The sequence below is a fragment of the Pelophylax lessonae genome (assembly GCF_965119305.1).
Source record: "Pelophylax lessonae genome assembly, chromosome: 2".
NCBI classification, from domain to species: Eukaryota; Metazoa; Chordata; class Amphibia; order Anura; family Ranidae; genus Pelophylax; species Pelophylax lessonae.
This window is the reverse complement of record NC_138769.1, coordinates 177,773,346-177,789,827: the sequence shown is the minus strand read 5'-3', so window position 1 is coordinate 177,789,827 and position 16,482 is coordinate 177,773,346. Positions and strand designations below refer to the sequence as shown.

Sequence of the window (16,482 nt, the reverse complement as noted above, 5' to 3'; positions counted from 1 at the left end):
GATTTTCTGAAAGACTCAGTGGATTCTAAATAAATCCTTATCGCCCAAACCACATCCAAAGAGTGTTAAGGCATACTCCTTGGGATGCTGAGGTTTAGGACAAAGGAAAGGCAGTACAATGTCTTAATTTAAATGAAAATCAGAAACCACCTTCGGAAGGAAAGACTGATGAGATTGAAGAAACACCTTATCTCTGTGAACCACCAGGTAAGGTGAGCGGCAAGAAAACAAGCCAATTCAGATACTCTGCGGGCAGAAGTGATCGCCACCAAGAAGGCAACCTTCCGAGATAAGTAAAGCAGCAAAATCTCTGGAATTTTTTCAAAAGGAGTCTTTTGAAGAACAGACGGCACCAGATTGAGATCCCAGGGTGGCAGCGGCGTTCTCCGCGAAGGCGCCAAATGACGCACACCCTGGATAAACATCCGGATGAGGCCATTCAAGGCTAACGGGCGTTAAAAATATATAGCCAAAGCTGAAACTTGGCCTTTGATAATACCCAAAGCCAACCACTGTTCAACTCCTTTCTGTAGAAAGGCCAACACCCTGGCAATAGAAAACAAGCGAGGGTGCACCTTCAGCGATTTGCAACATGAAATGTACGATTTCCACGTGCAATGATAGGTTTTCCTTCCACGTGCGATGATAGGTTTTCCTGGAAGTCGGAAGCTTCCTAGCCTTCAGAAGAGTGGGAATTACATAGAGTCCGAAAGACCCCTATCTCTCAACACCTGACTTTCAAAGGCCAAGCCGTTAAAGCCAGCGACTGTAAAACAGTATGGGAGATGGGACCTTGAGACAGCAGATCGTCCCTGAGAGGAAGTCTCCAAGGGGTATTGGCGACCAGCCTCAACAGGTCTGCGTACCAACACAGGGGAGGCCAGTCTGGAGCCACCAGAACGACTGGAATGTTTTTCACCTCTATACTGCGCAGAAGGTGCGGCAGAAGTTTTAACGGGGTAAAGGCATACCAATCCTAAGGAGCCACCAGTGTGTCTGTGACGTCGGAAAGAGGATCCCAAGACCTGGCAACGAATCTCTGCACCTTCTTGTTGAGACGAGAGGCAAACAGATCGACCTCAGGGATCCTCCACCGAACACACAGTAGGTGAAACCCCACCTCGGATGTAGGGACCACTCCCCTTGGTCCAACACCTGACGACTCAGGTAATCCACCTGCCAGTTCTCCACACCTGGAATGTGTACCGCAGAGAGGGCTGGAACAAAGCTTTCTGCCCAAGTCAGAATGTCAGCCACCTCCTTGGCCGCCAGGACACTCCTGGTGCCCCCCTGGTGATTGATGTAGGCCACCGCCGTGGCGTTGTCCGATTGAACCCGAACAGGACAATAGCGTAGACGAGACGTCCAATGATTCAGACAAAGTTTGATCGATCTGAGTTCCAAAATAATGAATGGAAGTTTTGACTTTTCCACTGTCCAGGTACCCGGGGCACAGAACTTCCCCAGCACCCCGTCCCAGCCCGACAGGCTGGCATCCATGGTTATCACCGTCCAAAACAATGGTAAAAAGGACTTGCACTGGCATAGTGCAGGAGACTGAATCCACCACAACAGAGCAGATTTTGTGTTGTGGCTCAAACCGAATCACAGAATCCAAGGATTTTAGATCCTTGTTCCACTTTTCCAGAATTTCCCACTGCAAAGGTCTTGTATGGAACGGAACCGCTTCAAAGGTTGACACCATCAGGCCCAAAGCTCGCATGCAAACTCTGAGGGAGGACAGCTTGTTGTCCAACAACTATTGAATCGGCCCCCGCAAATTGTGCAGCTTGTCCAGGGGAAGAAAAACTCTCACCAAGGCAGAATCCAGAATCAAGCCTAGGTACTAAAGTCTCAGGACAGGAGTCAACACGGACTTCTTGAAAGTGATATTCCAAACTCCTGAAGAGTTCTGACAGTGACTTCCAGGTTCCCCAACAGGACAGAATGAGAGTCTGCTTTCAACAGGAGATAGTCCAGGTACCCTAGTACCGCTATCCCGCTCCGGCGCAGCAATGTTAGCACCGAAGCCAGAACCTTGGTAAACACCCTGGGAGCAGAGGCGAGACCAAAGGGTAACGCCACAAATTGATAATGCTGCTCCGCTACCGCAAATCGGAGAAACCGCTGGTGTCTAGCATAGATAGGGATGTGTAGATACGCGTCCTAGATATCTATGGAGGCTAAGAAGTCCCCCTGATGCAGAGATGCCATTACCGTGCGGATGGACTCCACCCGAAACCTCCGCACCTACACAAAATGGTTCAAGGCCTTGAGATGTAGGATGGGACGCACCTTGCCTTCTTTTCTGGGCACGGTGAACAGATTGGAATAAAATCCTTGAAAACGTAGAGTCGAAACTGGCACAATCACCCCTTGCGAAAGCAAGTCGTGTACTGCCCCACACAGGTCCTGGCCGGGGACATGTAAAGATTAAACAGGAAGAACCGGTCCCGAGGACGAGACTGGAATTCGATTTTGTATATTAAGAACAGTGTACAGGTAAATATGAGGGAGGATATTAATAATGGAGCTATGGACGAGGCAGAATTCCTATGGGTAGAACTTCAAAGGGAAGGCACTGTGGGGAAGGTATTATTGGGCGTATGCTATAGGCCCCCCAACCAGAGGGAGGAGGGGGAGGTGGACCTCCTTTTACAGATAGATTGGCAGCAAGGATGGGAAATGTCATTATAATGGGGGATTTTAATTATCCAGATATAGACTGGGCAAAAGGAACCGCGCATTCAGCCAAGGCTTGGCAGTTCCTGAATGTTTTGCAGGACAATTTCATGGGTCAGATGGTGAATGCACCGACAAGAAACAATGCGGTACTTGACCTACTGATTACCAACAATACAGACCTGCTCACGGATATAGAAATACGGGACAACTTAGGAAACAGTGACCATAGGTCAATTCGTTTCAGTATTAATTATAGCAATAGGAAACACAAGGGCAATACAAGGACACTGAATTTCAAAAGAGCCAATTTCCCAAAACTGCGCTCTCTGCTAGAAAATATCAAATGGGATAGAACCCGGGGAAGAAAACACGGAGGAAAAATGGGAATGCTTCAAAAGCATACTTAAAGGGATTGACCAGTGCATTCCAAAGGGAAATAAATTTAAAAGAGCAAAACGAAATCCTGGGTGGCTAAACGCCAACATAAAAATGCATATTAATGCTAAAGGAAAGTCCTTCAAGAAATACAAGACTAAGGGGTCATTGGCAGCATTCAAGCATTACAAAAAGTGTAATAAGAAATGTAAAGACGAAATCAGGGCGGCTAAAATGGAACACGAGAGACATATAGCGGAAGAGAGTAAAAAGAACCCCAAGAGTCTTCACAAAAGAATTGGGGGGCTACAGTAACCCAGATTGTAAGGCCAAAATAAACAACACACCTCAGGAAGTACCGCCATGGCTAACAGAAGATAGACTTAGAACTAAACTAGAGAAACTTCACATAAATCACCGGGACCGGATGGCTTGCACCCGAGGGTTCTTAAAGAGCTCAGCCAGGTGATTGCCAGACCATTATTCTTGATCTTTAAAGGATAGTTTACAGACGGGTATGGTGCCAGCTGATTGGAAAAAAGACAACGTGGTACCAATATTTAAAAAGGGGCCGAGATATATCCCGGGTAACTATAGGCCGGTCAGCCTAACATCAGTAGTCTGCAAGATTTTGGAGGGGATGTTAGGGGCCACATACAAGACTTTAGTAATGAAAACGGTATTATTAGTAGTAATCAACATGGATTCATGAGAAATCGTTCTTGCCAAACCAATCAATTAACCTTCTATGATGAAGTGAGCTGCCACCTAGATAAAGGTAAGCCTGTGGATGTGGTATACCTGGACTTCGCAAAGGCCTTTGACACCGTTCCCCACAAACGCTTACTGTTCAAAATAAGGAAGGTATGGACGATAAGGTGAGTACCTGGATAGAAAACTGGCTCCAGGGGAGGTTGCAAAGGGTGGTGATTAATGGGGAGTACTCAGATTGGGCAGGTGTGGAAAGCGGGGTCCCCCAGGGTTCTGTCCTGGGGCCAATCCGATTTAATTTATTCATAAATGATCTAGAGGAGGAGATATCGTGTAAAATCTCAGTATTTGCAGATGATAATAAACTAAGCATGCCAATATCTTCTGGGCAGGATGTGGAAACCTTACAAGCGGACCTGAACAAAATTATGGGGTGGGCAACTACATGGCAGATGAGGTTTAATGTTGAAAAATGTAAAGTAATGCACCTGGGTGCCAGAAACCAAGCTACTCACTGGGGGGGGGGGGGCCTCTGGGTGAGTCTAGGATGGAAAAGGACCTGGGGGTACTGGTAAACAAAAGGCTTGGCAGTGGCATGCAATGCCAAGCCGCTGCAAGGAAAGCCAACAGAATACTAGCATGTATAAAAAAGGGGATTCACTCCAGAAATAAAGAGATTATTCTCCCTCTCTACAAGACTCTGGTCCGGCCACATCTGGAGTATGCTGTCCAGTTCTGGGCCCCGGTCCTCAGGAAGGATGTGCTGGAACTGGAGAAAGTCCAGAGAAGGGCAACAAAAATAATTAGGGGAATGGAGGACATCAGCTATGAGGAAAGACTACAAGCACTGAAATTATTCTCTCTGGAGAAGAGACGATTGAGGGGGGATATGATATCAATGTACACATATTGTACTGGCAACCCTAGCATATGGAAAAACCTATTCAGTGAAAGGATATACAATAAGACACGTGGCCACTCACTAAATCTAGAGGAAAGGCGGTTTAACCTTACAATACGCAGGGGGTTCTTCATTGTGAGAGCAGTAAGGATGTGGAATTCTCTTCCGCAAACAGTCGTATCAGCAGGGAGCATTGATAGTTTCAAAAAACTATTAGATGGGCACCTTAAAGACCACAACATAGAAGGTATACAATGTACGGTTAACAGCAAACACACACAAACATCATAGGTTGAACTGGATGGACTGGTGTCTTTTTTCAACCTCACTATGTAACCATCCAGAATGGATCAATTTGTGAACCTATTTGTCCTGAATCAAGGAAGTCCAGCGTTCCTGAAAGAATCAAAGACGTCACCCCACCCCAGAATCAGATGAGGGTGCCATTCATGCAGATTAGGGCTTGTCTGTGGGTCCGGGTTTTCTGCCCTTGGACTTACCGGACCATGGCTTCTTGGGCCCTAGGGAATATCTATACTGCTTTTCTTTTTCTTAAGAACCGAAGGTACGAAAAAGACATTTATGAGCAGTCTTGCCTTTAGACGATTGGGGCAGATGAGTGCTCTTACCCCCCGTGATACCTTTGAGCTCCAAATAGCTTCTCCCCTGTAAAAGGAAGATCAGCAACAGTTTTCTTAGAAGCCTGGTTAGCCGACCAGCATTTTAGTAAGATCACGCGCCTAATGGCAACTCCCACTATTGACATACTGGCCACCAATAAGGCCAAGTCCAGGGACGTATCACACATGAACACCAGGGCCTGGACTAGCTGCTCCAACAGCTCCAGAACCGCAGGGGGAAGCTGTGTCGTTTCCAAGTTACTCTTCAGTATCTTCCCCCATTCAGCAGCAGTCTGCGCTATGAGAACGTTAACAAAGTTAGCTTTTAACATGTGACCTGTTACCACATGGACATGACGGGATAAGGATTCCACCCGTCTATCCACGGGATCTGAAAGGGTTGGAAACTTTTCCACCGGCACCAGAGTCGCTTTATACAACCACCGGGGAATTCGGGGGTACAGCCCACCTGTTGGCCGCCTCCGCAAAGGGATAGCGGCAAGTAAAATGCTTAGATACCAACATGTGCTTGATGCATCGCCATTGTTCATCCACAATAGAGTGAAACAAGTCAGGACAAGGGAATACTTTTCCCGATATTTGCGGGAGCCAGAAGACACCTGCGTACCTGAGGCTATGGGTTCATTAGCCATTTTTAGAGCTTCCCCTACAGAAACTATCACATTTTCCACCAAAGCACATTCCCGCACGACAGCTGAGGACGACAGGTCCTCTTCACCGTCAGAAAGCGAAGACACAGACACCGACCCCTCAGGGTGGTCTGCGGCGACCATGTCTGTGTCAGAATCTGAAGATCCTGCATATGGCGGTGAGGACTGGGGGTGTTTGCGGCTAACAGCACCAGAACAAACAGACTCCACTTTTGACATCAGGCTTTGCAGAAAAACTGCAATCTTCAGCTGCAACTGTGAGCCAGATGGTCCCGCAGCCATTTCCAGGGGGTCTGAAGAGATTTTATCCTGGTATTCCATTTGCAAAAATAAATGTTTTTCTTTTTTGGCAATGTCCCTTCAAGACCGCGAAAAACGCGGTTCCCTGATATAGCTGCGGACTCCCAAACCCTGATCAATAAACAGATTTAGCAGAGCAGGAGAGGAGAAGCCTACAGGAGACCCCAAGAATGTAACCAGATCCAGAGGACACATGCAGTCTCGATCAGAGCCAAAACAAAAGTGACACAGAAAGTGCAGGAAGAGGAAGAAGCTCTAACTTATACACAGAAAATGTGCTGCATTCTAGGCCCGTCCCCAGACCACAAGAAAATGGTCACTATACAGGTCGCAATGGGGAATCCAAGAAAATGGTTGCCAATACAAACCTAATGGGAAACACAGAGGTATGAACCACTGCAAAATGGCAGCCCCCATAGCGTGCCATGCGGAAAATGGTTGCCAATACAAACCTAATGGGAAACACAGAGGTATGAACCACTGCAAAATGGCAGCCCCCATAGCTTGCCATGCGGTCTCTGGGACCCCCCAAAAGGGGTCCCAGAACAAAAGGCAACTAAGGGTCCCCATTTTGGGACCCACCCAGGACAATCTATCCCCCTCAAAAAAAGCGCTGAAACGGCCACATTTATACCGCCCACCCTCCACGGTAAAACCTAGTAGGGGAGGGAGAAGTAAGGGGTAACCAGACTGTCCTCCAGGGTACCAAGTAAGCCCCTAACGTCCAACTATTCCAGGGATAGCCCCACGCCCGCCCCGTGACCTCCAAGGGCGTTGGAGGGACAGCTTACTCACCATACCATGGTACCAGGTGGGCACCATTCAAAAAAAAAAAAAGGACACCTCTCACCCGGAATGGGGGTGCTGTTAGCCAAAAGGAAGCTGCGATTCAGGGCATTCCAGGACGTTTGCGTCCCGGCGAGACAATCCACTCACAGGCTCGTCCTTATCTGTCGAGGCACTGCCGTGGCAAGGCCTAGTTCTGGACTATTACCTGCACACGCTCGCCAGACTGGGAGACCTTAAGGATCTAAATTATCCAGTGCGAATATCAGCCGGCTGTTGCTTGTAGTTCCTCTGGATCTTGATACTCTATCACGAACTAGTTTAAAAAAAAAAATATCACAAATTCTCCCTGATACAGCGAAGATCGAAGTCCCAGCAGGGAGCTAGGTCCTATCCCTGAGCACTAGGCAGAACAAACTGTTTGAGTATAGCAGGGCCTGAGGGATAATGCCTGCTGGGACAGTCCCCATAGCCGCGAACAAGTTTTTTTCGGCCTAGTGATAATCCCTAGAAGGAGGAGCATAACCCTTTGAGTCTATGATTAAGGAGAGCTGCGTCTGTCGATGGACGATAGAGAAATTGCATTTTGCTGTGTTTCATATGTGTTTCTGGTGCGTTTTTGGGTTGCCTGCACCTGTGAAAAATGGAAATGTGACCCAAACTCACTAAAAACGCAAACCAAGGTTTTACAGCAATTTCCATTCATTTCAATGTTTTTGGTTGTATTTTCAACACTGCGCCAAAGATGCAGCATGCATCGCACCCACAGCACAGTGGAGTGAAAAGTCATAGGATTTAAAGGAAACATTTTTCTTGTGTTTTTCTTGCAAAGTAAAAATGCAGGAAAAAAAATTATCCGTGTAAAAGAAGCTTCAACCTGCAAGCATGTTTCTGGTCAGCATCTGTTAATGCAAGACACCTGAAAAGCTCAGAGTGACGGCCCTCCCTCCTCTCTAAGTACTGCTATTCGGGGGATTATAGAAGGTTGAAATCATGTAAGATGCAAGTGGTTTATTTAAAAAAAAGAGTTGCATTCATGCTTTGTTTTTAATCTGTCAGCACTTAAAAAGTACCACCAGCATGACAAAGTATAAAATGGCATGCAGTCTTAACTAGCCAGGACACAAGGTCCTCTTTTCCCATATTTAATTATTTCAGCTGTGCAGATGGAATCCAGTTTACAGAACCTTATTCTATTTAAACAGTGATTCATCGGTTAGGAGTCCAAGGTTTCAGTAAAACAAATTATGCCTAAAAGTAAGCTGTTCTGTTGCTTCTTCAGCTAACCAATAATGCTTTGGGGGAGACTAGGAGCTCTTTGTCATAGATTAAGGTTTATTTATGTAAATAAATACAACCTCAATTCCAAAAGAGTTGGGATGTTGTGTAAAATCTACATAAAAGCAAAATGCAATGATTTGCAAATCTTATAAACCCCATATTTTATTCAAAACAGAAAACATATCAAATGTTGAAATTGAGAAAACATACCATTTTAACCACTTCAATACAGGGCACTTTCACCCCCTTCCTGCCCAGGCCAATTTTCAGCTTTTAGCGCTGTCTCATTTTGAATGACAATTGCGCGGTCATGCAACACTGTACCTAAACCAAATTTATGTCATTTCCACCCCACAAATAGAGCTTTCTTTTGGTGGTATTTGATCACCGCAAGGTTTTTTTCTTTTTTGCTAATCAAATAAAAAACAGACTGAAAAGTTTGAAAAAAATTTTTTTTTTTGTTTGTTATACAATTTTCAAAATAAATAGTTTTTTTCCTGCACTGATGAGACTGCACTGACAGGCACTGATGGGGTGGCACTGATAGGTAGAACTGATATGCAGCATTGGTGAGCACTGATATGCGGCACTGCTGGGCACTGATAGGCGGCATTGATGGGCACTGATAGGTGGCACTGGTGGGCAATAATGGGCACTGGTGGACGGCACTGATAGATGGCAATGGTGGGCAGCACTGATGGGGAGGGCACTGGCGGGCAGCACTGATGGGGAGGGCACTGGCGGGCTCCCTGAGCCCTGATTGCCATCCCTGTTAGCCATAGTGGGCATCCCTGGCGTCATGGGTGGGCATCCCTGGCGTCATGGGTGGGCATCCCTGGTGGTTCTAGTGGAACCCCCCCCTCCCGAGGGTCTGCACTGGTAATCAATGATCTGATTACCAGTGCCGACCCCCCCCCCCCTGTAAGGGGAGCCGCCGATAGGCGCTCCTTTACTCGTGCCTGTCAGGCACATACTGAGGAAAGCCGATCAACGGCTCTTCCTGTTTACTATGTGACCAGCCGTGATTGGACACGGCTGGTCACATGGTAAAGAGCATACGTCAGACTGACACCTCGCATCACCGATCGCCGCTCTGCCGTCTGGTCAGGATAATGCAACCACTTTCCCGACGTCAATCGCCAATAGGGCGGGCGGGAAGTGGTTAAGAAAAATAAGGTCATTTTTAAATTGATAGCAACGCGTCTCAAAAAAGTTGTGACAGGGCAACAAAATGCAGGGAGAATAAGTAGTACTAATAAGGAAGAGCTGGAAGAACATTTTGCAACTAATTAGGTTAATTGGCAATGGGTCAGTAACATGATTGGGTATTAAAAGGGCATCTTGGAGAGTCAGTGTCTCAAAAGTAGACGGGCAGAAGTTCACCAATTTGGGAAAAGCTGCATCTAAAACTTGTCAAATAATTTCAGAATAATGATATTCTTCAGCATAAATTGCAAAAAAACTTTAAATATATCATCTACAGTACATATCACTAAACTATTCAAAGAACCTGGAGAGAATCTCTGTGTGCACAATATTGGATGCCTTTGATCTTCAGGCTCAGAGGGCACTGCACTAAAAACAGGTATGATTAAGTAAAGGACATCACTGCAAGGACTCAGGAATACTTCCAAAATATACTGTCTGAATACCGTTCGCTGTGCCATCCAAAAATGCAATTAAAAACTGTTCTGTGGTCAGACAAATCGAACATTGACATTTTTGTAAAACGTGTGCCACATTCTCCATATTAAAGAGGGAAGGGACATCCAGCTAGTTATCAGCACTCAGTTTAAAAGCCTGCATCTTTGAAGGTATGGGGGTGCATTAGTGTGTACAGCATGGGCAGCTTGTGCATCTGAAAGGCACCATCAATGCTGAAAGATACAGCCAAGTTTGGAGCAGCATATGCTCCCATCCAGATGTCTTTCGAGGAAGGACTTACATATTCCAGCAGGACAATTCTAAACTGCATACTGCATCTATGTCAACAATATGGCTTTGTAATAGAAGAGTCTGGGTGCTTAACTTGCCTGCCTGCAGTCTATACCTTTTTAATATATTAGGTGCATCCTGAAATGAAAAATACGACAGCCAACCCAGGATTGTTGAGCAGCTAGAATCAGGCAAGAATGTGACAACATTCCTCCCCAGCAACTGGTCTCCTCAGTTCCCAGACATTAACAGTGTTGGTAAAAGAACAGGGGATACTACACTGTGGTAAACATGGCCCTGTCCAATGAGATGTGTTGCTGCTATCAATTTCAAAATGACCTTTTTTCTTAAATGGTACATTTTTGGAGTTTAAACATATAAGTTTTCTTTTTTTCTTTTATGAATAAAATATAGGTTTATGAGATTTGCAAATCATTGCATTCTGTTTTTATGCAGATTTTACACAGCGGGCCAACATCTCAACTTGGGGTTGAAAAACTTTTTAGTTTTCCTTTCACCAAAAAACATCAAAATGTAATATGTATTCAAGGATTAATATGTCCATGATGTGTTGACTAGATTGAAACACTCACAAAATTTCAAGAAAAACATATATAACCAACAAGCTAGTTAATTTATATTATAGAAGCTATTTGAGAACAGCTGTTCAGTAGAAACATTTAAAGCAAATTTATATTCAAGGCAGTGATTCCTTGTTTACAAAATCACCCATCTTTATAGATTAGTTTATTATTTCTAAAGCAAAGTAAATTTTATTTCATCTATTTAATGCGCGGCTTACAATTAAAAAATCATCCTGCTCAATGCAACATGGCAGGAAGGTATCCCACGTGGCCCATTAGTGAAGCATACAATTATTCCACCATTGGCTTTCCCACCTTCACACATTTAGCAAAAGTTCAGCAAGAATGACAATCCAACAAGCCTTTAGGTCAAACATACTTTGCTGCAAACAAAATTGTGCCACTCAGCTGTAATCTTCCAATTCCTATGTTATATAATAGTTAAACTATACTTTAGTCAAACACGAAAATGTTGCATTTTAACAACTCACTGAGACACAGCAAGCATCTAAATGTGGTTCCAATATTCATCCTGCCAATCATTGTGTGCAGTTGGCTGTCCAGCGCTCCATTCTTCAATAATTCCCAATTTACTAGGGATGCACCGAAATGAAAATTCTGGGCCGAAACTGAAAATGCAGGATGCCCTTGGCCGAAAACCGAAACCGAAAATGACTTTTTCCCCCAAATAATTTTAAAATAGATAGAAGAGGGGCATACACCAAAAACAGGCAGCGACGTACACCTGTCGCTGCCACCCTGTCACAGTATATGTACTGTGACGGGTTGGCAAGAGGTTAATTTAATTACCAATGGTATTTGTGTTATGCAGCATGAGGGGGTTAATATATTGCCACTGCTGGTCACTGATGGATTAGTGACCGACCAGTGGCAGTTAATTAACCCCTTTGTGCATTAGTGCAACCAGTATCAGTGTTAACTAACACTGGTTGCACCAATACTGGTTGCACTAATGCAGCACAAAGGGGTTAATTAACTGCTACTGGTCGGTCACTAATGCATCAGTGACCAGCAGTGGCAATATATTAACCCCCTCATGCTGCATAATACTAATACCATTGGTAAGATCGCCTCAGCTTCCCCCTCGGCGGTACACCCAACCCCCCCCTGCCTCAGCGTCCCTCCCCATCCCAAGGATGCAATCTCCTTACTGTCACTCTGCTCCTCCGGTGTCCTTCATTCAAAAGATGCGCCTCTGGCCGGCGGCCCGCCTCCCTGTGATGTCAATACTACTACAATCTGTGCATGAATGAACTAACACACCGGGCGGGAGGGCGGGCGAGCGGCCGCTAATAGCTATAACTATGTGAACACTTCACTTCCCTGTCCGAAGGGATACCCGCATGACAGGGAAGTGAAGCGCTCACATAGTAATAGCTATTAGCGGACGCTCGCCCGCCCTCCCGCCCGGTGTGTCAGTTCATTCATACACATCGTAGTAGTAGGGACATCATTGAGAGGCGGGCGGCCGGCCAGAGGCGGAACTTTTCAAACCTGCGCTGCGCCCTCCTCCTTCCTCACGGCGGCCATTAATTTCGGCATTTTTAACCCATTTTCGATAGGCCCATTTTCGGCCGAAATTTCGGTGCATCCCTACAATTTACATATTTGTATGAATAGCCGGGCATATAAATCTGAATAAATAAGGACCGGTGTGCTTCATAGCTCAATAACCCATTTCTCATGAAGCCCACATATATACTAAGGTCTAGGAAATAGGTTACACAACACATCTATATACAAGCAGCTGAAGTTCATATAGAACCAGTGGGAAACATCTCTGCATATGTTTGCAATGGATCATATAAAACTCAACGACTTTAGCACAGCGGAATTACCTGGGTAGCATTGGCTGTTTTACTTACACCTTGGAGTTTTTCTGTTTTTTGAAAGCAAAGATGTATTTTAGCCAACGGAGGGACGACTTGTGTGTTGTACAGTACACCAAGATATGAAATTTACAGGCATGACAAAATTTCTATTCTCCAAATCATATAGTACAGGATGCAGAAATTGATTCTTAGACCATGGGACATCCCCATGCAATAATTCAAGGAGTGGGCTAAAATTAACCAAAACAGCAGATACAGGTCACAAAGAAATAAGCAATAAAAGGTCAGCAGACCAGAAGGAACGGTTATTGGCAGAAGCAACTGCCTCTAAATCCCAAATAAATAGAGGTTCCGACAGATAATGGTTTTGAAAATGTGGACAGAAAAGTGGTATCACCAGTGCTGTATTTTGGCCTAGGGCGGCACTTTGTAGGGGGGGGGTGCAGAAAAAAAGCCCCCTTCCCGCCTCCACCTGAGACTCTAGTGGCCACTGGTTGCTAGAGCCGCCTGGCACCTAGCAACCAGTGACGTCATGGCTGTGACTCCCTGGCCCTGCCCATAATTCAAAGTGAAGAAGGATTGAACTTCTCTCTCTCCTCCCTCTCTATCTCCTCCCCTCTCTCTCGCCTCCCTCCCCTCTCCTCTCTCCTCCCCCACCCTCTCTCACCCCCCTATCGTGAGATCTCAGGGGTTCATGCTGAGATTTGTAGTCCTTCAATTCTGGAGGAAGTCACATCCGTTAAAAAGGAAATAGCAAATTTACATAAGAGGGGGAGGGGGCACACAAATTTTAGTCTTGCCTAGGGCAGCACAAAACCAAAATACACCACTGGGTATCACTGCAACATGACAGTGGTAGATGCTGTAAGAAGCCCAAGAGTCCTGACACCATCAGAAGAATAGGCTAAGGTAAGGAAAGAGGGGCTTGTTTCCAAAGGGCCAAAGCCCTAGAAAAAAAAAAAAAAAAAAAAAAAAAAAAAACAACTAAATTACCACTCAGCTAGGCAGAAGAAGAGGCAGAAACCCATAGAGGGGCCGCCCTGTGAAGAAACAAAACATCAGAAAAGGAGCTGTAAGATCAGAAGATTTATCATCTTAATGCATTCTATGCATAAGGATAAAACGCCTTCTGTGTGCAGCAGCCTCCCCTCAGCCCCTTGAATACTTACCTGAACCCCCTCTCTTTCCAGCTATGTCCATGAGTTCTTTAGCTGTCCAGGACTCCCTCCCGATTGGCTGAGACAAGCAGCGGTGCCATTGGCTCCCGCAGCTGTCAATCACAGTTAGCCAATCAGGAGAGAGAGGGTGCGGGGCTGAACGGCAGCTCCGTATCTGAATGGACACAAAGAGCTGGAGCTCGGCTCGAGTGCCCCCATAGCAAGCTGCTTGATGTGGGGATACTCAACAGGAGGGAGGGGCCAGGAGCTCCAGGCAGGGACCCGAGAAGGGAAGGATATAGGCTGCCCTGTGCAGGTAAGTATAACGTTTGTTATTTTTAAAAATGAAGTGCCTACACATCGCCAACAGGTCCAACGGAGGTGCCAAGCTGACCACATGGCCCAGCAGGTCACAAGCCGCGGCCTAAATTTTTTTCGAGGCCTAGCCGCATTTGCACGGATCCTCGGCCCGAGATGCCCAAAGGAAGAGTGGGGACTTCAGCTACTCGCACCGGGGCCTTCCCCCCCATTCGGCCACATGGCCCAGTAGGCCGCAAGCCCCGGCCTAAATTTTTCAGGGTGCCCGGCTGCCAGTACTCGAAAACCAGAGGAGCCGATCACCCAGGGGCAGCGGAGGGGAAGGTGGATGCCCAAAGGGAGGCAGTGGCTGCAGCCATCCTCACAGGGGCCGCTTCACATAGGTTCCGACGAGTAGGCCGCAAAGCCGCGGCCTAAATTTTTGGTCAGAGACGGCCGCGTGCGGCGCGTACCCGTGGATAGTAAAAATATTTGCTCCCCAGCCCAGAGAACATCCCTGCCCTAGTCACCATCCCCCAGGTGGCAGGGAACCCTGCTCAACCCCCCCCCCCCCCCCCCCATTGCACCCCCGGGAAAACCCAGTCAGCAGCAACTGCAACCAACCCCCCTTAAGAGAATGTGGCAAAGCCAGCTCACCACCTCAAGGCGGGGCATAAGACCCACAGTGACAGAGATTTTATAGGGGTTAAGGGGGGAACCCGGGGGTCCGACCATCCCGGGGAGGGGCCCAAGTGCACCCCAAAACCCTCCAGGTGTAGTTGGGGAACAGCTACTTACCACAACAGGAACAGGGTGATCACCGCTCCATTGTAATGTGGGTGCTGTTGGCCAGGAGGAAACGCTGCGACACAGTCCGAAGCCAGTTCGTATGCTTTCTCTCGGGACATTTAGCTCGCAGGCCAGCCCCTGTCCAATGTGGCTATTTTGCGGTCGACTTAGCACGGAGCTGCAGTCTGCACACGCTGGCTAGAATAGGGGGACTCCCAAGGACCTATTTTATCAATTTCTTCACCCAGTCCGGCACGTGATTGTAGTTCTCACAGGAACAAAATAATAAAGAGGAACAAAATCTTTAAAATGAAAAAATTGCCAGGACCAGAGATCCCAGCAAGGAACTAGGTCCTTACTCCTGACTATGCAGTCAAAAACTATAGAGTGCTATAGCTGAGAGTGGGTGTATACCCCCTGAGACTGCCCATAGGCAAAGTCAAGCTTTTTCCTGCCTAGTGGTCTACTTCTGTAGGGGGCAGTATAACCGATGGTTAAGAAGAATCATCAGGAGCTGTGTCCGTCAATGAACAAAAGAGAAATCCAATTATTCTAGTCCTTAACGAGTCCCTAAAAATTAGAAACAATGGCTTTGAAATGTTACTTGGAATTTTCTCAGGGCTTGCTTTTGGAAAACTATTTGTTCCATGTACTCCCACTCTCAAGCACCTGTATTCCACAATTTCTAAGTAAGCATCATTCCTTGTGGGGCACTTAGGATGCAGATTGAGGGGGTTCAGTGTGTCCAGTGTGAAAGAATCATGAGAACCCAACCTTTGAGTTCCTGAGGTATCAGGCAACAAAATGATCAGCTTGCGTTTTTGGTTGAAGAAGGTGGTCAAAAGGCACTGTGTCAATAGCCAGAGGGGAACTTCCGGTAGTGTGGTGTAAGAAAAGACTTAAAAATGTAACATGTAAAGCAATGTCAAAGTTACCCTAATAATAAAAATAAAGCGAGACAATATAAGCTGGGGATAGAAACACTGAAACTGTAGCTAACCCCTTAAGCTGTGCTTTCAGAACTGCTTGTGTGCTTAGCACTGTGGTGTGTCTTTTAGGACAAAAGGAATTCAATCTATAAGCACTACAGATCCAACAAGACATGTACAGCATTGTAAGAAACCCTGTCCTATATCATCCAAGTTGCTGGTCCCATTCGAAGTCCAGGCTTTGCCCATCCCTGTGGGCATACCCCTGAAAAGGGCTTTAGGATCTGGTTGCCATAGGTTATTGAACAAAGCCTGGACCTGGATAGTACCCTGCAGCTAACTCAGTACCAAATGGAATGCGCATCACTTACACTGTAGTACTTTTTTAAATGCCGTCTTATGTCCAAGAGAAGCTTATTGCTGATCAGCGTTGGGTACTCCAAAGGCGAAGAACTGCATTCTGGTTTACTGCATCGGAACAAGCTAGGTTCTATTTGAAGTCCCTGCAACAGAAATAAAACAACACTTATTAAATACACTAAAATATCACAGTAAAAATAAGAAACCTGAGACACATTACACCTAAAATTGTTGTAGTTCTGGGTAGG

The 16,482-nt window shown here is 46.2% G+C and overlaps 1 protein-coding gene across 1 annotated transcript in view; it reads right to left on the bottom strand.

The window, feature by feature from the left end:
• Positions 1–16,482, bottom strand: part of POLA1 (DNA polymerase alpha 1, catalytic subunit) — a 1,022,539-nt gene that overhangs the window by 337,187 nt on the left and 668,870 nt on the right. The window contains exon 34 of the mRNA XM_082247055.1: positions 16,246–16,377. Within this exon, the coding sequence (XP_082103181.1) occupies positions 16,246–16,377 (132 nt within the window). The remainder of the gene's footprint in view (positions 1–16,245; positions 16,378–16,482) is intronic.